At 36.6% G+C, this 19,597-nt stretch overlaps 3 protein-coding genes across 13 annotated transcripts in view; 2 read left to right on the forward strand and 1 right to left on the reverse strand.

Annotated features, from left to right (window-relative positions):
- tuft1b (tuftelin 1b) overlaps nucleotides 1-9,012 on the forward strand; it is a 28,319-nt gene extending 19,307 nt beyond the window's left edge. For all 6 annotated transcript variants that reach the window (XM_055053692.1, XM_055053690.1, XM_055053694.1 and 3 more), the window contains 7 exons: nucleotides 2,642-2,728; nucleotides 3,883-3,993; nucleotides 5,635-5,858; nucleotides 5,983-6,088; nucleotides 6,833-6,916; nucleotides 7,942-8,033; nucleotides 8,119-9,012. In XM_055053692.1, coding sequence (XP_054909667.1) covers nucleotides 2,642-2,728; nucleotides 3,883-3,993; nucleotides 5,635-5,858; nucleotides 5,983-6,088; nucleotides 6,833-6,916; nucleotides 7,942-8,033; nucleotides 8,119-8,191 — 777 coding nt within the window. In that variant the 3' untranslated portion in view covers nucleotides 8,192-9,012. The remainder of the gene's footprint in view (nucleotides 1-2,641; nucleotides 2,729-3,882; nucleotides 3,994-5,634; nucleotides 5,859-5,982; nucleotides 6,089-6,832; nucleotides 6,917-7,941; nucleotides 8,034-8,118) is intronic.
- Nucleotides 9,013-9,093: 81 nt separating this feature from the next.
- Nucleotides 9,094-12,014, reverse strand: LOC129374970 (protein C1orf43 homolog). Its single transcript, XM_055053696.1, has 7 exons — nucleotides 11,688-12,014; nucleotides 11,497-11,598; nucleotides 11,316-11,424; nucleotides 11,175-11,228; nucleotides 10,536-10,702; nucleotides 10,393-10,451; nucleotides 9,094-9,663 (listed from the first exon to the last, which is right to left on the reverse strand). The coding sequence occupies exons 1-7, from the start codon at nucleotides 11,748-11,750 to the stop codon at nucleotides 9,456-9,458; spliced, it is 762 nt and encodes a 253-aa protein (XP_054909671.1). The 5' UTR covers nucleotides 11,751-12,014; the 3' UTR covers nucleotides 9,094-9,455.
- Nucleotides 12,015-13,334: 1,320 nt separating this feature from the next.
- Nucleotides 13,335-19,597, forward strand: part of ubap2l (ubiquitin associated protein 2-like) — a 29,223-nt gene continuing 22,960 nt past the window's right edge. For 2 of the 6 annotated variants that reach the window (XM_055053682.1, XM_055053687.1), the window contains exons 1-4: nucleotides 13,336-13,462; nucleotides 16,437-16,574; nucleotides 17,249-17,326; nucleotides 18,903-19,013. In XM_055053682.1, the coding sequence (XP_054909657.1) occupies nucleotides 16,479-16,574; nucleotides 17,249-17,326; nucleotides 18,903-19,013 (285 nt within the window). In that variant the 5' untranslated portion in view covers nucleotides 13,336-13,462; nucleotides 16,437-16,478. Of the gene's footprint in view, nucleotides 13,463-13,505; nucleotides 13,643-16,436; nucleotides 16,575-17,248; nucleotides 17,327-18,902; nucleotides 19,014-19,597 lie in introns of those variants that run through there. The other 4 variants (XM_055053686.1, XM_055053688.1, XM_055053685.1 and 1 more) reach the window with 4 other exon arrangements.

Here is a 19,597-nt window from a genome sequence, read left to right on the forward strand (position 1 = left end):
ATTTGGGGGTAAACTGAAAACATACAGAGAAATGCATGAGGACTTAATTAAAAAATGAACAAGAATTTGCAACCAAATCAACAGTGGAAAGTGATGAAATGTGAAGAAAATATTCCAAACTAATTTATTTTTATCTTTATCATTGAAACATGAATGTTCTTTGATGTTGGAGAGTCTAAAATATGAAATATGAAAATAAACCACAAGTTTAGGACTCACTATCTCAATAAACATTCAAGTTTTTAAGTTTTTTTTTTGCAAGTTTAAGACTTGAGTCCTGATAGTTTTGGCTTTATTTTTTCCTGCAAATGTATCACTTTTTTCTTTAGATGTTGGAAACTCTAAAGAATGAAAGCAAACTGTTAACATAAACTACAAGTTTTGCACTTTTAAAATAACCTTTTTTTTACGTTTAAGACTTAGATCTTGGTAACCTAGTCTTCATTTTTCTCTCAAAATTTATAACTTGAAAATCTGAGATTTATTTGCATTTATTTTTATTTTTTTATTTTATTTTAATGTTGGAACTTCTGAGGTTTTTCTCAAAATTGTGCCTGAACTTTTTATATATTATAACAATTCAGGCTATAAAAACCTCAAAGTAAACCATAAGACATCTAAATGTTGCAAAATATTTTGATTTAATAATCTAATCTGCTATTTATGATCTAGATAATGTGCAATATTAGAGAATATTTTAGTTTTATTACACTATATTTGCACGTTTATATTGAAAAATGTGCCATCAGATTCTCCAACACTAAGGTTTACCCAAGTTTTTCAGTGTTTATACATTAATTTTATCTTGCAATTTTATTTTATTTTCCCCAGAAATTTACATCAACTTTATTAATTTTGTTTTATCCCATACAAATGAAAACTTTGAAATATATATTTAAAAAAAATTCTATTCCTGTTTGGCCTTTGGTTTATTTTTACGTATAAACTAAGTTTTAAGGAATTTCACAACACTTGCATTTGAACGGATGAAATTTTATCACATTGAAAATAATGGGGGGGGTACAAGAAATCTGAGAAACAAAAGTCAAATCATGCAAGGAAGGATGTTTGCAAAGAGTTCAGATAGAAAAAGATCTGAAAAAATGTAATTTAAAAAAAGACTTGAACTCTTTAAAACTTCTGATATGAGCTGTTGATAAATAAAAAAAAACATTGCAATTATTTTCTAATACATTTTTTTCTTGGAGGAAAAAAGTTTTTTTTGTTTGTTTAGTTGTATAAGCTGAGCTGGTAACCTCTGTGCTATTTAACTCTGCACATTGTGCAAACATGATCATCTTTGCTTTTGTAGCTCTAAATGTTTCTGTTTTTCACTTAATTTAATATTAACTTTGCACAGCTCTTTCCAGCGTAGTTATTTGTTTGTCTTTGTTGCACAACGTGTTAAAAATCCTTCCAGATGAGCTGCAGGCGGAGCAGCAAAGCATCTGGACTCACTTTCTGCTGCTGTTATATGTGCAGAATGGTTTGGTTTTGTAAGACTTTACAGAGGCTCCACATATCTGTGCTATGAACATGTTGTTCCCTGTTATACTTGTGGAAATTTCCTTTTTCCTTCTGTAATACAAAGACACAAAGTGATTTGTGATTCGTCCGTCTTGCATGATTAGTCCAGAGCAGAAAGTAGCAGCAAACATTCAGGAGCTGCATCTGGTTTATATTTTGCTTTTCTTTGGGAGAATTTTTTTTTTTTTTTTTTTTTTGCATTTCTTACAGAAATGTCCTGAGTTTATGTTGTTCACTAGAGAATTATGTCTGTTTACAGCTCACTGCTGCCTGCAGACCTCAACCATTAAGTTTTGATTTTCAGCCTCATCTTTGTTCATCCCAAAATTTCCCAGATTCCTGGAATCCTTTCGTGATATCATCTGCTGTAGTTAGAAATCCCAGTATTTTCACACTCTTCCTCATGCATGATTTTATGTCAGACTTATTAGATTAACCACTGACAGTTTAACAGGGCCGTAACTAATTGCAGACGAGGCCAAGGGCGCCTGGTTATGTTGTAAAATGGAGGCCCCGCCTTTTTTTTTTTTTTCTTGCTGGAAAGAAGAAAAAGATTAAAATAAGCCCAAAACTACTCTTCCCCTAAACAGATTTAGTTTTAAAGTAATACTTTAATTAGACTAACATGCATCTTCTGGCTGGAAGTAATACTAATATTGATACTTTTATCTTTTGCATGGCATTTGAAACTCCATAACTTGTGAAAACTTCACTTTTATTTGCCAAGCTGTGTGCTTTGGCCTTTATAATTAGCATTAGCTGCAGCAATGGCCACTGGAGATACTGTCAGTGCTGCAAGTTTCTACTGTCTCTTAATAATTTTCCAGAGGCAAAACAGACTGCAAAGTTGTTTCACTTATTTTTTTAATTCATTAATTTATTTATTTTATTTTTTTTTGGGGGGCTTATGCCAAATCATGCCGAAATAAAACTTGAAAAATTATGTTTAGTTGTGTTTTTTTTTTTTTACTTTGCCAGCATCTATGGAGCTTTCACTGGCTACATAATAAAGCAAAACCAAAAACTTCAATTTTCTTTTTATGTAAAAATATGTATAAAAAATAGAAAATAGACAACAACCTTTTCAACCTGGTCACTCTGTTTCTGTTTTTAGGTTCCAGAAAATGACTTCAGAGTCAACAAGCCCAACAATCAACCACCGATCACCAACAACAACAACAACGTCTCACTTGACATTCAGGTTAGCTCGTCTTACTTCAATGCTTTTAATGCATCGATCAACTTGTTGCTTTTTATTTACTAATATGTATAAATAAGTAAATGTGGCACGAATCACTTTCAGTTGATTTAAATGCATCATGTGTAAAGAAAAGTTTTAGCTCCTCTGAATGCCTCCCACTGCTGCCTTTCTCATGCATTGTGCTGTAGTCAGCACTTTATAAGAGCTGCTGTAAACCCACACCATTATCTCCAGGACTGTGGGCGTGTGGGTTGATGGCAGGTAAACCTGGGTCAATTTGCACTGCCCTCCTTCTCTAAGTAATCAGATTATATAACTGTGCAGGGAGCAAAGTGGAAAGTGTAATTATTCTGCTCTCTAAAGCGAACGTTTAAAGATATAAGATTATATATATAGACTGTTTAAAAGCTGCTGTTTCCTACGTCTAGACCTGCTTTATCTCATCCTCTCAGGCTTGGGTTTGACTTTACTGAATATATAGGGCATTGTTTATTATTTTATAGATTGTAATAAAAGAATAAACAAATTGTATACAAAGAAAATGCATTTAAAACAAAAGCAAGCAGAAGAACACCAGAGAGAACTTATACATTCAATGAAATGGCAAAAATTTACTTTTATTGGTACCATTAACCAATAAATTAGTATTGGTGTTAATTTGGTTTGGATAGTATTTCTTTTAATATTTGTAATAAGGTGAAATATATACACAATATATATATTTCACACCTGTATACTTTTATTGTGAAGGGGAGAAGGTGAGGTGAGAAGACACCAACGGTTGTACCACATTGTACTTTTGGTTTTGTTTGGAAGATATTGAGATAAGACTCAAAGTATTTTTTTCGTCTTTTTCTGCTGACTTCCTCAAAATGCTCTTTTTTGAGTCTGTGTAGATTGAAGGGTTTCTCAAACATGCAAGAAAGAATCAAGACAGCACTCCAGATGTGTTTTTGATGAGGGAATAAAATTATATTTAAAAAAGCCTATTTTTACATAATACTGCCCCTCTAACAACTATAGTGAAGTTTTGTAGTTTTTGCACAGTAACTCCTATGAGATAAGACTAGAGAACAGTAAAGAATGTGGAGAGCGGTTTCCTGTTAAATCGGACTCGATTGAACGCGTCTCTCTTTGTCCGTCCACTCTCTCAGCTCGAGGACAATCAGGAGGACAGCGCCAAGCTCCGAGAGGCGACGCGGCGTCTCTACGCGCAGCTGAAGGAGATGGAGAAGCAGCACCAGGAGGAGCGGGACAGACTGGAGGTCAGAAAATGAGTAACTCGACTCGCCCACTGTGACTCACCGCTCTGCTACTTTCACGCTGCTTTAACTGTTATCCATTAATATTACCTTCAGAGTCCATTACTCATACTCCGGTGCGCCACCCTTTATTGGTTTTTGTTAAAGATCTGTCCAGACTTGACTAACATTTTTGCAATGGGTTCTTTTACATCACACTCATTGTTGAATATGAGACAGTTTTCTCAAAAAACTGACTCATCTAATTTACTTCTTGTGTCTGCAATCTAAAAATCTGGAGAACTTGGAAAGCCAAAAAAAATCTACATTAATTAATTTAAAAAAAAAAAATTTATGTCGTTTTGCAGCCATGCTTAAGAGATTGTTTATCTCCATAAACCCAAAATCTATTTAAAATCGTCTTCATATTAGTGATTTGCCCTTTTTACACCTTAATCTTTAGCTAATTAATAGTGCTGTGAACTAAAGTTAGATTGGGAAAATTAAGTAAAAATTTTAACTAAAATATTTTTTGCACAACTCACACCCATAAAATCCCATCTTAAAACGTTTCTATAACATCTGATTGGAGACATGTGACTTTGTTTCTCTGGGGTGTAAATATAACATGTAAATATAACTTTCAGTTCTTGGCACTGATAATTTTCCGAACCCCAAAAACCATTAACTTATTGCCAAAAAACAGTACGGTTATTTTAATAAACTCTTGGGCTGATTTTAGATCCAGTTGAAATCCAAATGATGGCATAAAAACTTGTAAAGTGTAAATTTTGCACAATAGGTCCCCTCTAAACAGAGATCTGGTGAACTCTGCCAGTGAAGTGTTAACTGGTGAATAATTTCCGATTATTTCTCAAACAAATGCATGAATTTAAATTAAAGTTTCCTCTTTTTCTCGAACCTTCAGTGTGAGATAATGCTGGCCGGGAGTCTGCGCTTAAGCCGCAACCATGTTTAGAAATGCGACTGTGGACTTCATGGGAAGCTTGGAAACCACAAGTAATGGATGCCATCAGCTTTACATCTGTTGTACGTAGTTTTCAGACGGCGATACATTAAAGTAACATCTCTATCAGGAGGAAGTGAACAGATCCATCAGATCCCTCCTGAGAAGCTGATGTGAAGACAGGCCATTAGCTTTTAGTGGATCTCAGATTAAATTGATTAGGAGATGACTCAGGCTCATGTGTGGAAAGACAGATCATCAATTTGTTCTCCATCATTCATTCTCATGGAATTTTTTTTCTTTCTTTTTTTCATTGAATTATATTCACGTTCATTTGACTGACTATTAACTCAGTACAAGGGAGAGTTTAGTTTCGTTTTGGATGTTTAGTGTGATTTGAATCGCTAGACCTGACGCTGCATGGCTTCTTAAGGTCAGGTTTAACCCTTCAAATATTGGCATCTTGGTCAGATCATTCTATTCAAGTGTATATAAGGTGTTAAAGCTGCAGTATGTAAGTCATAAAAAATTTAAAACTGTCCCTATGTTGTGACAGTGTAATATCAGACGAATAGTTTGTGAAAAGATTGATTTCCTTCAAAAATGCTCCTCTCCCGACCAAAATCGAAAATATACAATTATTTGTATATGCAGTCATAAAAAAATCTGACGTTGTTAAATTGTTTATCTACTTCCAGGCCGAGTCGAACGAGTATCGCATCCGGCTGGCTGAGCAGTCGGAGCGTCTGCAGGCGGTGGAGCTGCAGTCGGAGGAAAAGTGCCAACAGGTGGAGGAGCTGCAGAGGCTGCTGGAGAGCATGAGGATGGAGAGCGGCCTCCTCAAAGACAAGATGGAGGCGAGGGAAGCGGAGCTGCTGCAAGTTAAAGAGGACAGTAAGGAAGAAGCAGAGAATGAGGAAAGGTAGGAATTTATTTTTTATTTGGTAGAAACTTCCATTGTAAACTCGGGTAGCAATTCGACAGAAGAAAAACCTGCAGATGGTTGTTTTGTTGTTTCCAATCACTTTTCATCACATCGTCTGCAGGTGCACAGAGCTCAAGAAACAAGTGGCTTTGCTGAAGGAAAAGATTCATCACCTCGACGACATGATAAAGAGTCATCAGAGGAAGCTCCGCCTCATGATTGAGCAGGTATTTAGGCGCTCAATCATGATTACCTGACAGTCAGAGTTAGATAGTGAGTAGTTGGAGTTAGTTACATTTACTTGAGTGACTTTTTGGTAAATAAATTACTTATAGAAGAAATTTTTACAATGTTGAACTTTTTACTTTTACTTTATTAACTTCATTATTAAGTATCACTACTTTTAATTGAGGAATTTTTTTGATATTCTGCTCATTGTGAGTAACTTTACTGAATGAAGAACAAACTTGTTTTAAGCAATGATTCACCTTAAAGTTTCACAAGTTTTATATTGAAAGAAATTTATTGGGTAAATGTTGTTTTTTGTGGTTGTTTTTTGTTATTTTATAATTATATCTATGTCAATTATTTTCATTTTGACCTTGAAATATCCAAATTTCCACATAAGTTAACATTTTGGTTTATCTGATGAGGTAATTTTTAAATATTAAATGATTGATGATTTGATCAGTTACTCAACACTTGAGTCGCATTTTTATCAAATAAATTTTCACTCTTACTTGAGTAATTTCTTTGACTGCTACTTTTTACTTTTATTTGAGTAATAATATGTCAGAGTAGTCCACATATTACTCTTGAATGTAATTTTGGGTTCCCACCTCTGCTGACTGTGCACACAGAGACAAAGAAGATGCCAGCGATGAGGAAATGAGACAGAGTTGATGTAGGAGGGATTTTTTGCTTTTTTTCTGAATTTAACAGTTTTTGTTTGCTTTTGGCCCGTATCACAGCTGCAGCACTCACGGACAATACTCCAAGAGAGGGATCGGGTCATCATGGATCTGGAGGAGAGGGTCGCTTTCCTGGAAGCTGAGGTGAGTAGCTTCCCTTTGTCAAAGGGAAAACCACTGACCCTCCAAAGGGCTTGTTCACCTTTTAAAGTAGTAATCTTTACAAACAGCCTTTGACTGCTTCATAATGTGTGACGTTATAACCACAAATTTCATTGTGCCCCTTTATGCTGATACCCCCAATTTAACTCACTAATCAGTCAATAGACCATTGTTAAAACAACAAACAGTGTCATAAAAACCAGCAGATGTTGTGGAGAAGTTTAATGGGGGGTCAGAATAACTCGATGTCAGGCTTTCCACATGTTGCACTCTGCATTTCTATTACAAAAGTGCACAAAATTTTTTGTCAATATTTTGCTGATGTAAAAAAAATAATTTTTGCAATTTCCGTGTTCCCATTAAATAAGAAAGGCAATTAAAGTCACACACGAATAAGTTTGTTTACGTGATAAATCATTCAAAACCATGTTGCTCTATCATGCTGCACCTACTTCCTGTCTCTTCTTCCTCATGGATTGTGCCAGCGGCAACATCATTGTTGAGCATGTGACTCGTGTGATGTGAAAAAAGTGTTTCCATTGCAGTTTTGAAAAAATAAATCAGTTTCAATGTGGCCAAAAAAAAAAACACCTCAGACTACCATCAAAATGCTTTATCAAAATGCACGTTTCCATTAAGCGAATTTATTTACAAAATGTCAAATTGCACAATTATATGGTCAAAGAAAACACAGCTACTGATTACTGCCCAAATCATCGTTTGCACCACATAAAGCATAAAATTCCAGGAACATTGTGATTTTAATGCGACAGAATGTGGTACAAATGGTTTTATAAAGAGCTGTAAAACTCTTCATGTCTGTATTTACATACAGATTGTACAATTCATGTCAGTTTATCCACTTAAGTAGTCAAAGCTTTACATGGATACATGTTTTTGTGAAACTACAGTGTTTTGCAAAAATTTCTGTAAAAGGTAGTGATGTTAAGAAACGGCACATAATACAAGAATGAAAGTAAATGCTTTTCACTTGTTTCTGCTTGCAGAACAAGGAACTACACGACCACATGGAGCACTTCCTGGCAGGACAGGACCCCCCTGCTCTGTCCACAGAAAACAAGCCAGAAATTGTTTACAGGTGAGGAGACGCCCCCAATTTCCTTTGCAACTCATCATCAAGGTTTTTCTGACCTACATCCGCTCACTGTTTTGTTTTTCTGCAGCAAACCTTTGATTCCAACATCCCCAACCAACAAAGTCCTGCCTTTCATCAAAGTCATAGAGATCAAATCCTGAGCAACATCCACGGAAATGATCTAGAACAAATGTGTAAATGTTTTGCTTATCCTCTGATAATATATATGTACACAGATATTTATATGTAGATCTGCAGTGATGGGTATTTAACAGACCTCATTTTTGTGGCTTTTTCACATGCAGGATATTTGTTGCATGTCAAAAACAAATAGGGCAACATGATGAACTCCTCAAAACCAGTTAAATGATTTCTTGGATGTGTAACATCCAAGAAATCTGCATGTACAAACTGCACAAGTCTGTGCAGTTTGTACTTTGACAGGAAAGCCCTCAGGACATAGTGAAAAACATTCAAAGAACTTCAAGCTGCGTCTCGTGTAAAAGTAAAATAATAAGCAGCTTTATAGGTCAAATTAGAAGCTAAACTCATAGGAAACTAATCTATGAAAAAATAGTCAATATTCTGATGGTTTTAGCACATTTTTATGAGTGACCAGCTTCCTTAAAGGTCACAATGAAATTCCTCAGTGCTTTGTACAGACTTTGTTACTGTGTCAGAATGTTTCTTACGTTAAGTGGGTCATTTGTGAAGAAAAAAATGCATTTAATGTAATAAAACTCTGGACTCAAAATATTCTCTAAGCTATATTATTTTTCAATCTGAACATGCTCTGTGTCCAGGCTTAACTTCTGCTGGTGATATTTAATGAGTATTTAAATTTTTTGAAAATTTTCTTCAACTTTTGTCAATATTTCTTGTGTTTCTGTAAAAGCTGTAGATAGCTATCTATAGACATTTTGTTGCTGTTTTCCTCCACTTTTATTTAAACCTAAATAAAAAAAACCCATGATAACCTGAATGCTGTCAGTGCTTCATTTCTTATGGGTTCAATTATGTGTTATGCTGCCACTTAGTGGTTCGATGAAGAATGGGAACTGAATTAGATGTATGGTTGCTTTTATTCCTTTCCATCTTTAAATCACATAGAAACACATCTTGGATAAATACAAACCAAGCAGCATCAATAAGTTATAAATTAAATATTACATATCTGTAAAAACAATTTTAAAAAAGACTAATATATAAATTCACATTTAGGCTTTTGAAAAGAAATGTCAAATAATTTAAAATGAAATCTGTGGCAGGCTGGGCCTAATTACCCATTAGGTCCAAAGTTTGCAAATGTTTCTGAAGGGTGTGGACATAAAGGCGATGCCCTGTAAAATCCCAGTTTTTGTTGAGAACTGTAAAATACAACTTGGAAACATGCAGTCACATTTTTTCCTTTTGAGCATCTGAGTTTCACAGGGTGCTCTCCAGTGTGTTGTAGTTATCTTTGAAGCTTTTCAGCTCCAGAAAGTGTTTGGGCCTCTTGCTGCGCTGACCCGTGGAGGGCAAGTAGGTGACCTGAATAGTGGAAGGAGTGCCGCGGACTGGGGAGCCCGTTAAGTCTTTGGCTGCAGACTGGTGCTGCTGGTCCAAACTGGTGCTGCTGGAGTAGGCCTTCACTCTGGAGGAGAGGAGAGAGGAATGACTGTCAGTAAAACTGTCCTTATGCAGCTGTAAGTGATATTAAACTTAAATGGATGCAAGAAAGAAAACCCCGATTTTCTAGCAATTCTTCGGCTGTTTGCACATCTTGATCTTGTTCTTGTTTTGTTGCGTTTCTGTATATAGTACTAAATAAAGCCGACTGTAATGAGACTTCTGGTAAAGTGTTTACATTCCCAAAACGACCCACATGAGGTCACAGCAGCACTTGACTTACAGATTGTTGTGTTAAAAAGAGAAGAAAAAAACAAGCACAACTAATAGCAACGGCTTTTTGTGGAGCATTCACTGCAACTTCTGTAGATTAGTCTGTTTAGATGTGTAGTCAGAGCCAGGAGTGATGGGATTGTGATGTGATGCATTTCAAATTTATCTGGATTTACCATGTCCGTCTTTTTCTAGAACAGAATTATGCAGCAAATGTCACATTAACGATATAAAAGCTCCACAAAATGCAACATGACCGTTCAGACTAAAGACGTTTCGAAAACAGTCGGATATGAATCCAAATAAGGAGGTGGAACTTCACCACATATCTGGTGCGGTGAAGAGATCAGAACTTGGCCTCAACACTGTCGGGAAGCTGCTCAAATAATGTCTGCGTAAATAATGTAATCTAAAGTACTTGTTCCAACATTGTTACTAAACTTAATAGTTTTCGAGTCTGGACCGGCATGGAAGCACTTACACGTCAACCAGTTCATCGAGAGCTTGTCGGTACTCCAGAAACTCTGCCTCGCCAAACACCTGACACACACAGCAAGAGGAAAGTTAGCGAGCTTCCCTCCACTTTTAGCTAGAGGGGGTTAATATAACTGGTCCTTTGCCTACCCCAGTTCCGTGGCGAGCGCTGTCATATCCTTCAAGCAAGCGATCGATGAGCGCGCTGCGGCTGCTCTTGATCAAAGAATGGGAATTGCGCAGCTCCACCAGCCAGTTCCTGAAGCTGCGGCCAGTAAATGCACTTGGAGTGCCGCTTATCTCCTGAACAGGAATACCTAAACAGGAAAACCAAAAAGATTAAAGAAATGAACTTGTTAAAAAATTAACGACTGCTCTGTAAGTTTGACTAAATCAGTAAGTTATTAGCAGCAAAGCAAAACAAAGAGAACTCTGTTAGTGCCGTGCTTTAAAATGTAACGTTCAATCTGATAGTGATTTTTTCTTTCAGACCAAACACACACAGCCTGAACAGGGATGAGACTGATCATGTTTATTGATCTTAACTAAAGTCACATTCTAAACTTCTATCTCTGAGGTTTGAAAATAAATGTATATTGTTTCTGTGGTTTGTAAAGTGTAGTAGTTTGGGATTTTTTTTGCAGGTCTTCATGTGGAAATAAGTTTGTACTGCTGCCTTGCCCCATGGATAAATAATTTAAGGGGACTTCTGACACTGTTTGGAGAGAGAATGATGATTAATATTGCTGTAAACTAAACCACCAGCAGAAACTAAATGTTGAAACTCACCTGAGTCTCGAATAGCATCGAGGGCTTTCATTCGGTACAGATAGTTGTAGCAACCTTGGAGGGAGAGAGAGGGTTTGTTACATTAAAAGTGGAAAATGACAATTTAGCAGTGATAAAGGAAACAAAAACAATATGACTGACTCATCTGTGATCCCCTCCTGAGTCGGTCGTCCCCCTCTGATAGGAGCCGAGGTTCGAAGCAGATCTCCTGGACCTTAGAAAGCTTGGAGTCGATGTTTTCCCTCAAGCCCTGTCATTAGATTCATGTGTAAGCGATAAAGGTAGAGGTACCAGATCCTAAAGGTGAGAAAAGCCCAGCTACCTTCGGGGCATTGTGGCCAATAGGTGCGTGCGGTCCACGGCGGGATCTCATCGCAAACCGCATGATTTGCCTTTTCACAAAGATAAACAGCAGCACGAACACCTGCGCACAAAGCCAGACAAAGCTTCAAAGTGGAACAATATTACGTAACTGTTTATTATAATGTTCTCTAGATACGGTAAGCGACTCACCAAGCTGCCATAAGCCATGACCAGAACAACATTGACCCCGGACAGAGGCGACGAATCTGCCATTCTGTCTGTAAACTTCAATAAATTCAACGGTTGTGGCTACATTAGCTCGGTAGCTAAGGGTACGTTCAATAAAAAGCCTAAGCCGACCAATGCAGTATAAACCGCTTTATTACATGTCTGTACCTGAATAATTTCTTCTATTTAAAAAAAATTATTATACCGTAATAACGTAGTCGCCCCTTTTCATAGTATTTTCTTCCAATACCGGTTTTACCTTGAGCTAGCTTTGAACTGACAGGATGACAACAACTGCGCAACACAGGATGGTGCAGTGCTGCCCCCTCCTGGTGAGGAGTGGAGATCAAGGCAGCACACAAGGAAACGATTTGATTCATCTCAGAGATGAACGTTCAAATAAACGTTCAAATAAATTCTTCACATCACACTTTTATATTTTTACCAAAACCTCAGGTGTTATTATCTATTTATTTGACAATCTTCAATGTAGACCTTCAAAGGTTTCTCGTAAAAACAACAAAGATATTATAGTAATTGAACTTTACTTTAGCATACACTTAAATCATTTTAAAAATGTATATTGAATATACACTATATTGTTATTATTATTGTTATTATTAGATAATAGTACTATTATTATTATTATTATTGTTATAAATGGAGGAATTGTAGATGTAAAAATTAACAATGTTAATACTGCAACTGCTGCATCATGTCAATTGTTGCATAATAATAATAATAATAATAATAATAATAATAATAATAATAATTTAAAAAATCCTGGGCGAACAACCGGAGACCAAGACAAACAAAAGATATTAATTAATGACAGAACACAGTTTGAACCACAACCATTTTGTAGCTCTGTGTACTCTATAGTACATAAGAAAGACAAGTCAAATATCAGAAATCTAGATTTCTAATGAACAAAGTATGTACATCTAGATGGTTTTCGTTTTTCTACAAACTTCTGTTCCCTTTTTAAAACTGCATAGGAGACTTATAAAAACATTGAAGGATGAATTGATACAATACCTTGACAATGACAAGCTTGCAAATAAAAATATTTAAATTATAAATGTACATATATGTTAGGCATATTGGGAACCCCACATTGCAGGATTTTCCTTTTCTCCTACTTATTCACACCTGGGAATTGCTTAAAATTCTTCACCAATGTACTTTTCCATGTACTTTTCCAGATAAGATATACCCTGTTATTATTTCGGGAACCTTTCATTTTTGTCAATAACACCTGACAAAAATGCACAAATCTACAATAGCTGATTGCAGATTTGTGCATCTGTTTGGTTGTTTGTTATTTCGTTGCTTGGACCTGGAGTTTAAAATACAGTTTGTATCTATGTAATAGGTCCTCCATTTCTAAACATATAATGCACACTTTACCAAAACATAACAATAATGAGACAAAAGTACTCTCCAAAAAGATTAGTTAGTTTCCTTTTTTAATTGTTTCTTTGTCTTCACCTGCCTGTGTACCTGTGGAGCAGTAGTCTGGGACTTGTTTTGATTTCCTCAGTGAGGAGGACACATGCCAGCTGCAGTTTGTTTCTTCCACGCTGTCGCCTCCTGTGTTGTGCATCAACATCTTCAGCATGTCACAACTCGGTTGATGATATTGAACTATACATATCCGAAAGTGGTCACGTGGTGTGGCTCCCGTTTCCTCGAAGCGGCTCTGTGAAAAACCACGTGACGCAGTTCTTCGTAGTGTCAGAGTGGAAAAGAAACAGGTAAATTCAGCCTCTCGTTTATTGTCTGTGGGCTTGTTAGCTCGGGTTTTATATGCATATATTTTATTTAATTTGTTCTACTAAAATTCAAGAGTTACCCACAGCCCTGTCCGAACAGTAGCTCGACAGCGAGACATCTTGTCGGCTGTAGCGGTGATATTATATTGAGCCGGGTTTCTGGTTAGTATCGCCTGTTATTTATTTCAATCTTAGCGGCCTGCAGGCCTGCCTTCAGCCCCGGTGTTTTCCTACTAGACAGTCCGGGTTTGAGGACACACCGGAGGGACACTGGCTGTAAACGTTGTAGTGCACAAACTGCTAACCTAGCTAAAGTTACAGTTAGCCGAAACGAACGACGTTACTTAGCATAGCTTCAAGTTATTAGCAACACTCTTATAGCAACAGGGCGTATTTTTTTGTTTGTTTCTCTCTTCAGCTGTGAAAGCGTCGCTGCTCGTTAAACAGGTGGTGAGCTAATTAACCTGTTGGCGATGCGGTGAAGTAAAGCCGTCCCCGGTAACGCTGCTTTCTCACGGCAGCTTTCTGAAGCGGTGTTTGCTCGTTAGCTGGTAAAGTTAGCTTCGTTGTCGCCATGAGGTGAAGCCGTGAGAAGCGGAAGCCCACCGAGGCTTCAGAGCTGGATGTTTTCTTTCAACGATTAGCTGCTGGGCTAACTAGTTGACCATGTGGCTGACTTATCGAAGTGATATATAATTGTATATGCGACGGGCCCTGGCTACTAGTTTGCTGTTATGGGCTCGTCAAACACGGCTTTTACGTAACCTGAGCAAGATTAAGTAGTAACCTAACCTAACATAGCTTGGATAACCATTTCCTTTTGACAAATATCTGCTTGGTTGTGTTTTAGTTGGTGTTTGCATCTCTCTTTCCTTTCGCTGCATGACTAGTTAAGCCTAGATCTCTATTCAAAGGACTTTTTAAAAGATCACATTTGTCTTGGGATTGCGCTCTGGATGCTTATGAGCAAAACCTAAGAGAGAATTGTAAATGCGTATAAAATAAGGTAAAGTAGGGTTGTAACGATGCATAAAACCCTCAAGACGAGACGGGATTAGATTTTAGTATTAATTTAAGAGAAACTTCTAAGACCAAATTTATGCTGCAAAAAGGCCTTTGTTCTGCCTCTTTATTCATTTTTGCCACAAACTCAACAAACTGCACGTCTTTTTTTGATTTTTTTTTATCCCTTTAGGCCCTAGGTTAGTGCTTAAACTGTGCATGCTCTGCAGCACTTGTCCCAGTTGCTATTGGTAGTGTTTGCTGTGATTGTGACGTCCAGCAACTCTTTGTCTCCTTCAGCAACTGAACAACTCAATTGCTCGTTTCTTGTTACTCTGTCAATTATCTTTTCTACTGGAAATCCCCAAAATGCTGCCATGCAACAGTTTTAAGAGTAGTTGGAGCATCTTCTATTGCAGCTCTACCATGATGACTGCAACTTATAGGTGCTCATGGTACCGGTCACCTCAACGAGAAATGTTATGTTTCAATCATTCCTCCTGTTTTATGGATCTTATTGTCCCCCAAAAACCAAATCGAGGTCGTTAATTTTTCAAGATTTTCCAGACTCAGATTTGGAAACATTGGCTTTTAGTTGTTGGCTTTTTTCCCAATTCTCCCAGTTAGTGATCCTGCAGACTCCCCACTGGGTGTTAAAGCTTAACCCTGACCCTTTGAAAGAACACATTAGATTAAGTTATTATTGGAGATACACAGGTGTTTCTGGGCCAATGCATATTTATGGTTTGCTTGAAATCTTTCCTAATTATTAGACTTTACTTTTACTATTATTCTCAACAGAGAAAAAGAAAATTGTTGCACATTTTTCTATTAGCATGAGTTTGTCTGAAAATCAGCAAAAATATAAAACTTTCTTTTCCCAACATGTACTAGACATGAACTTATCAGGCTTTAAAATTTTATTTTTACCTTTCATTATTTTAAAGATCAGGCTATATACTTATTGACCAACAAATTATGCCAACATTTGGCATTTTTCATTGATGTTGATTTTAAATGTCACAATAATTGAATTTCTTTACATTTCCAAGTGTTTTTACACATTATTCTCTCCAGGGTAAATATTTCAGTAAGTTTTTGTTTTTTTTAGTATTGCCATATTTACAAACCTTTTTACAACAGTAATATAACAGGACTATATAACTTTGTCATAAAAACAAAGAGAAAATAAAACATTGCAGTGTAGCATGGTTGAAGGAGATAAATGACTTAAATGTTCAGCTTTCACTCAGAAGTTGAAATTTGCAGGTTGGTCTGGTCACTAGTTGATGCATAAAATGGATATTATTTTTTTCCCTGTTTGTCTAAACAACAAACAAACAAAAAAAAAACTGAAGCACATTTTCTTTTTTTTCATGTGTTGTAGTCCTTTGAAAAGGAGTCCGAGTCCTTCAAAATCTGAACAAGCAACTCAGATCTCAAATGGTCTTAAATATGTATTGATCACAAAAAATCTGATTAGTGCATCTCAGAAAAAAAGGCACATTTTTCATTTACTTCGTTAGACTTCGGCTTCCAGTACCAGCACATGAAAGCATTAATAAAACAATGATGATAGTTGACAGTGATTGTAGTCGGTGTAAGAGAGAAAAGACAAATGTTTTGTTTTTTGTATGTTTTATTTTTGATTACAGAAGGTTACAGATCTGGTTACAGATTTTATATGTAGAAAAACTCTGTGTGCAACTAGTATACAAAGGCTTACTTCTCGTTCAGGTCAACTCACTCACAAGGTTAAGGTTTATTTATCTTTCTGCTTGAAGGAAACAAAAATACTCCTAACAATTTAAAGGCTTTTACTGGAACATTGCTGAATCACTGCTTTGCTTCCCAACTCTAAATGATAAGACACCAGTGGAGGAAGCACTTCTTCTGTGCATATATAAGCTTCGTAAAGTTCTGCAGCACCCTTTTCCTTTCCTTATCTCCTCAGGTGTTATTCCTTTGTAAATACTGTTATTTGTATATACTGTAAATGATGACGTCCATGGGCGGGAACCGAGCCCGGGGCAGCTGGGAGCCGACACAGGGCCAAACACAGAGCCAGACACAGCACAAGCAGAGGCCTCAGGTACGCATTCTGAGACCTGCAGACTTTATACACACAGCGACAAACTATTGGACTGGGATTATTTAGATATCAAGCTTTGTTAAAAGAATCTCCTGGATGAGTTAAACTTGATTATTGAAAACAAAGTATTAAGTTGGAGGTAGAACTAGTTATCAATATGCAAAGATAATCACTACTTTTGTCTCAATAAATCAATAAACTTTCATTTGAAAGTTGAGTGGAAGAAAAAAGGTCTATGAAGGAGTTTTACCTCTCTTTTTATAATGAGAAAATCAGACTTTTTCTCGTAAATTTTTCTACTTGGGTAAATATCTTCCAACAGGTCTAATTTCTGAGGTTATTCTTAGCATTTAAAAATAACTTATTGATGTTATGAAAGGAACATATAATCTGTGACACTAATTGGTTAAATAAGAGACTACTTTTTGAGAACTTTCCAGTTTTTAACTTGATGAGGTTTAAAGATTTTTCCTGTTAATGTCTTTTGTTAAAATCAAACTGCAGCAGATTTTAAGAACATTTAAGTAGCTTTTAGCTTCATCTGCATGTATTTGTATCTGGAGGCTTTATGTGTAGTTGTATATAAATTATGTTCTGTTTAACTGAGAATGCAAATCTCCTACGTTGGTTGGATGCAAATGGTGGACACCTTTCTTCTTTTTTTTTTCTGACAGGCCACTGCAGAGCAGATCCGGCTCGCGCAGATGATTTCAGACCACAATGACGCAGATTTTGAAGAGAAGGTTAAACAGGTGAGCCCTTTTTTATAGTCGCATTGTCTTATTTCTGCCGTGTTTTTTGCTGACCTGCACTGTATTTGCAGTTTGTGTCTTTTTTGATATAAGTGTTGACAATACAGTGATCTGCTTTGTTTTTACTTTGTTGATCCTGGTAGCAATATAAGCATTTAATTTTTTCCTTTCCCATTTTACAAAATTTAAAACTTTAGACTATTAGTATTATTGTTAGAATCATTAAAAAAGAGGTCTGAAATTTCTTTAAGGGTCAGAAATCGATTCTAGTGGTGCGCTCACACCAAACGCGTTTCGCATTCAAAAAAGCGTCTGACGCTTCAAGTTTGACGCGTTGTGCGCTTTGAGGTCAGACTCTTGAGATTTTGCTCTAGACGAGCGTCAGACGCGTCAAGTGCTCTAGGCGTATGGCAAGGAATGACATGTCCCTCAAACTTTTCCACCATCTCCTTCATATGTCATCTAAATAAGTATGTTTATTTAACATTTATTTAAATCACAATTTTCCTGGATGCATTTGGATAGCTCAAGTCCAGGGGAATATTTTCAAATAACAAAAGTTATAATTTACTCGACATTCCAACTTCCTCGCTGATCCTTCTCCAAGCAAGGTCCTTCTAGTCCTGTCTCTGCAGTCATGACTTGATTAGTTGTAGATTATAGGACAAGAGCAAACAGCAACAATGTTCCATAGTTTTTTTTTCTGAGGTCCCGTCAGAAAATGCACCATGTACTGGTTGACACGTCACATAGAGTGGTGAAAGATAAGATTTTTCAACTCCAGCGAAAGGCCCAAAGGTTTTTTAAATAAGGAAGTCTGTGAAAGACCCTTGAAGCTCCCTTGATGCTCTTCCACATCTAAATCAGGCGTGCCTGACCCGTTTGGTGTGAACTCACCATAAGACAGCTTCGAGAAATTGGTTCTATAAAAAGTAAAAATACAGCTCAGTTCCCCCCAAAAAAGTTTTCCTTTTTAGATGGTCACAGTGTGAGGAGGCACTTGATACTATTTCACTTTTCTTGCAAATTTCATATCTTAATTTTACCATTTTTTTAAAAAGGTGATTTTAAACCGTATTATTTATCTGAGCTGCACTGCTGACTATAAATCCATATTTACTGTTGGGGCTGCAGACAACAGCAGCTGTTTGTGGCTTTTATTTCTTTTGGTCACGTGTCTTTTCTCAGCATTTTATTTCTTCCACATGGAGAAGCTGCCAGAGCAGTTTTGCTCCAAAACTGAACAAGAACAAATCCTAACAGTGCTGTTGACTTTATTAAATATAGAGCTTAGACTGCATGCATCACACGGTTTTTAGGAAAAGTTATTAACGTTACCTGGAGATATTTAGCTTCATGGTGTTCATGAATGGAGCTTCGAGAGAGGAGATATCGTCACAAACACCTGATATTCAACTTTAAATCAGGAGTAGCATCTTCTCTTTTAGACTTTCATTGGTGTATCTGTACAAGTACCTACTATTTTACCTTGTTTTGACATAATCACAATAAGAACTGTGACTTGCAGAAATCTAGGCGTGGGTTCATCTCTGTTCTCATTGTTGTACTGCTTCAGCTGGTTGACATCACAGGCAAGGACCAGGATGAGTCCATGATCGCGCTGCATGACTGCAATGGGGACGTCAACAGAGCTATTAACGTATTGCTGGAGGGCAGCCCGGACACTGTGAGTACGCTCTCTGTTTAAGACGCAGCCTCTGGAGAAATCAGTGCCACCCAGGCTTAGACCACACTTGGTGGGGAAAATTTACTTATCATTGTTCTTTTGCAGTGCAACTTGGCATTTGTTAGGGTGATATTCCACTGTATATGAAGAATTGTCAATAGGAAAGGAACCATAGAAAGGTTGTCTAAAGACTTTTTTTTTCTTTCCTGTTTGTTGTTGCTGATCTTTGGGGGGAAAAGTCTTTATCTTTATAATTTGTATAAAACTCTGAATGCCAGAGTTTATAGACTGTAAAAGTTTTCCAGATGAGATCTGAAAAAGAAAATTGTGTGAGATAATTGTACTTCCAATCGGATAAAAACAGTTTTCATTTCACCACATTAGCCTTTTTATACAGTATTAAAATTAATATGAAAAAAATGCGTATAAACCCCCTTAAATATATTTCTGCCTAAAATGCAATAACAGCATAAAGTCGGTGGATTTTTGGGGTAGAACATATTTAGTTTTTTTTCTTCCTTAAGTGTAAAATGTATATATTTTGTACAGTTTTGACTCAATTACTGCTCTGACTGCATAGTTTT

The sequence above is a fragment of the Poeciliopsis prolifica genome, unplaced genomic scaffold, assembly GCF_027474105.1.
Source record: "Poeciliopsis prolifica strain line A6 unplaced genomic scaffold, Auburn_PproV2 SCAFFOLD038, whole genome shotgun sequence".
Taxonomy (NCBI): domain Eukaryota; kingdom Metazoa; phylum Chordata; class Actinopteri; order Cyprinodontiformes; family Poeciliidae; genus Poeciliopsis; species Poeciliopsis prolifica.

Coding starts and splice junctions, on each gene's coding strand:
- LOC129374970 (XM_055053696.1), bottom strand. CDS start 11,750: ATGGCAGATTCGTCGCCTCTGTCCGGGGTCAATGTTGTTCTGGTCATG. Junction 11,599..11,687: donor TCATGGCTTATGGCAGCTTG/GTGAGTCGCTTA, acceptor CTTTGTGCGCAG/GTGTTCGTGCTGCTGTTTAT. Junction 11,229..11,315: donor CAGGAGGGGATCACAGATGA/GTCAGTCATATT, acceptor TCTCCCTCCAAG/GTTGCTACAACTATCTGTAC.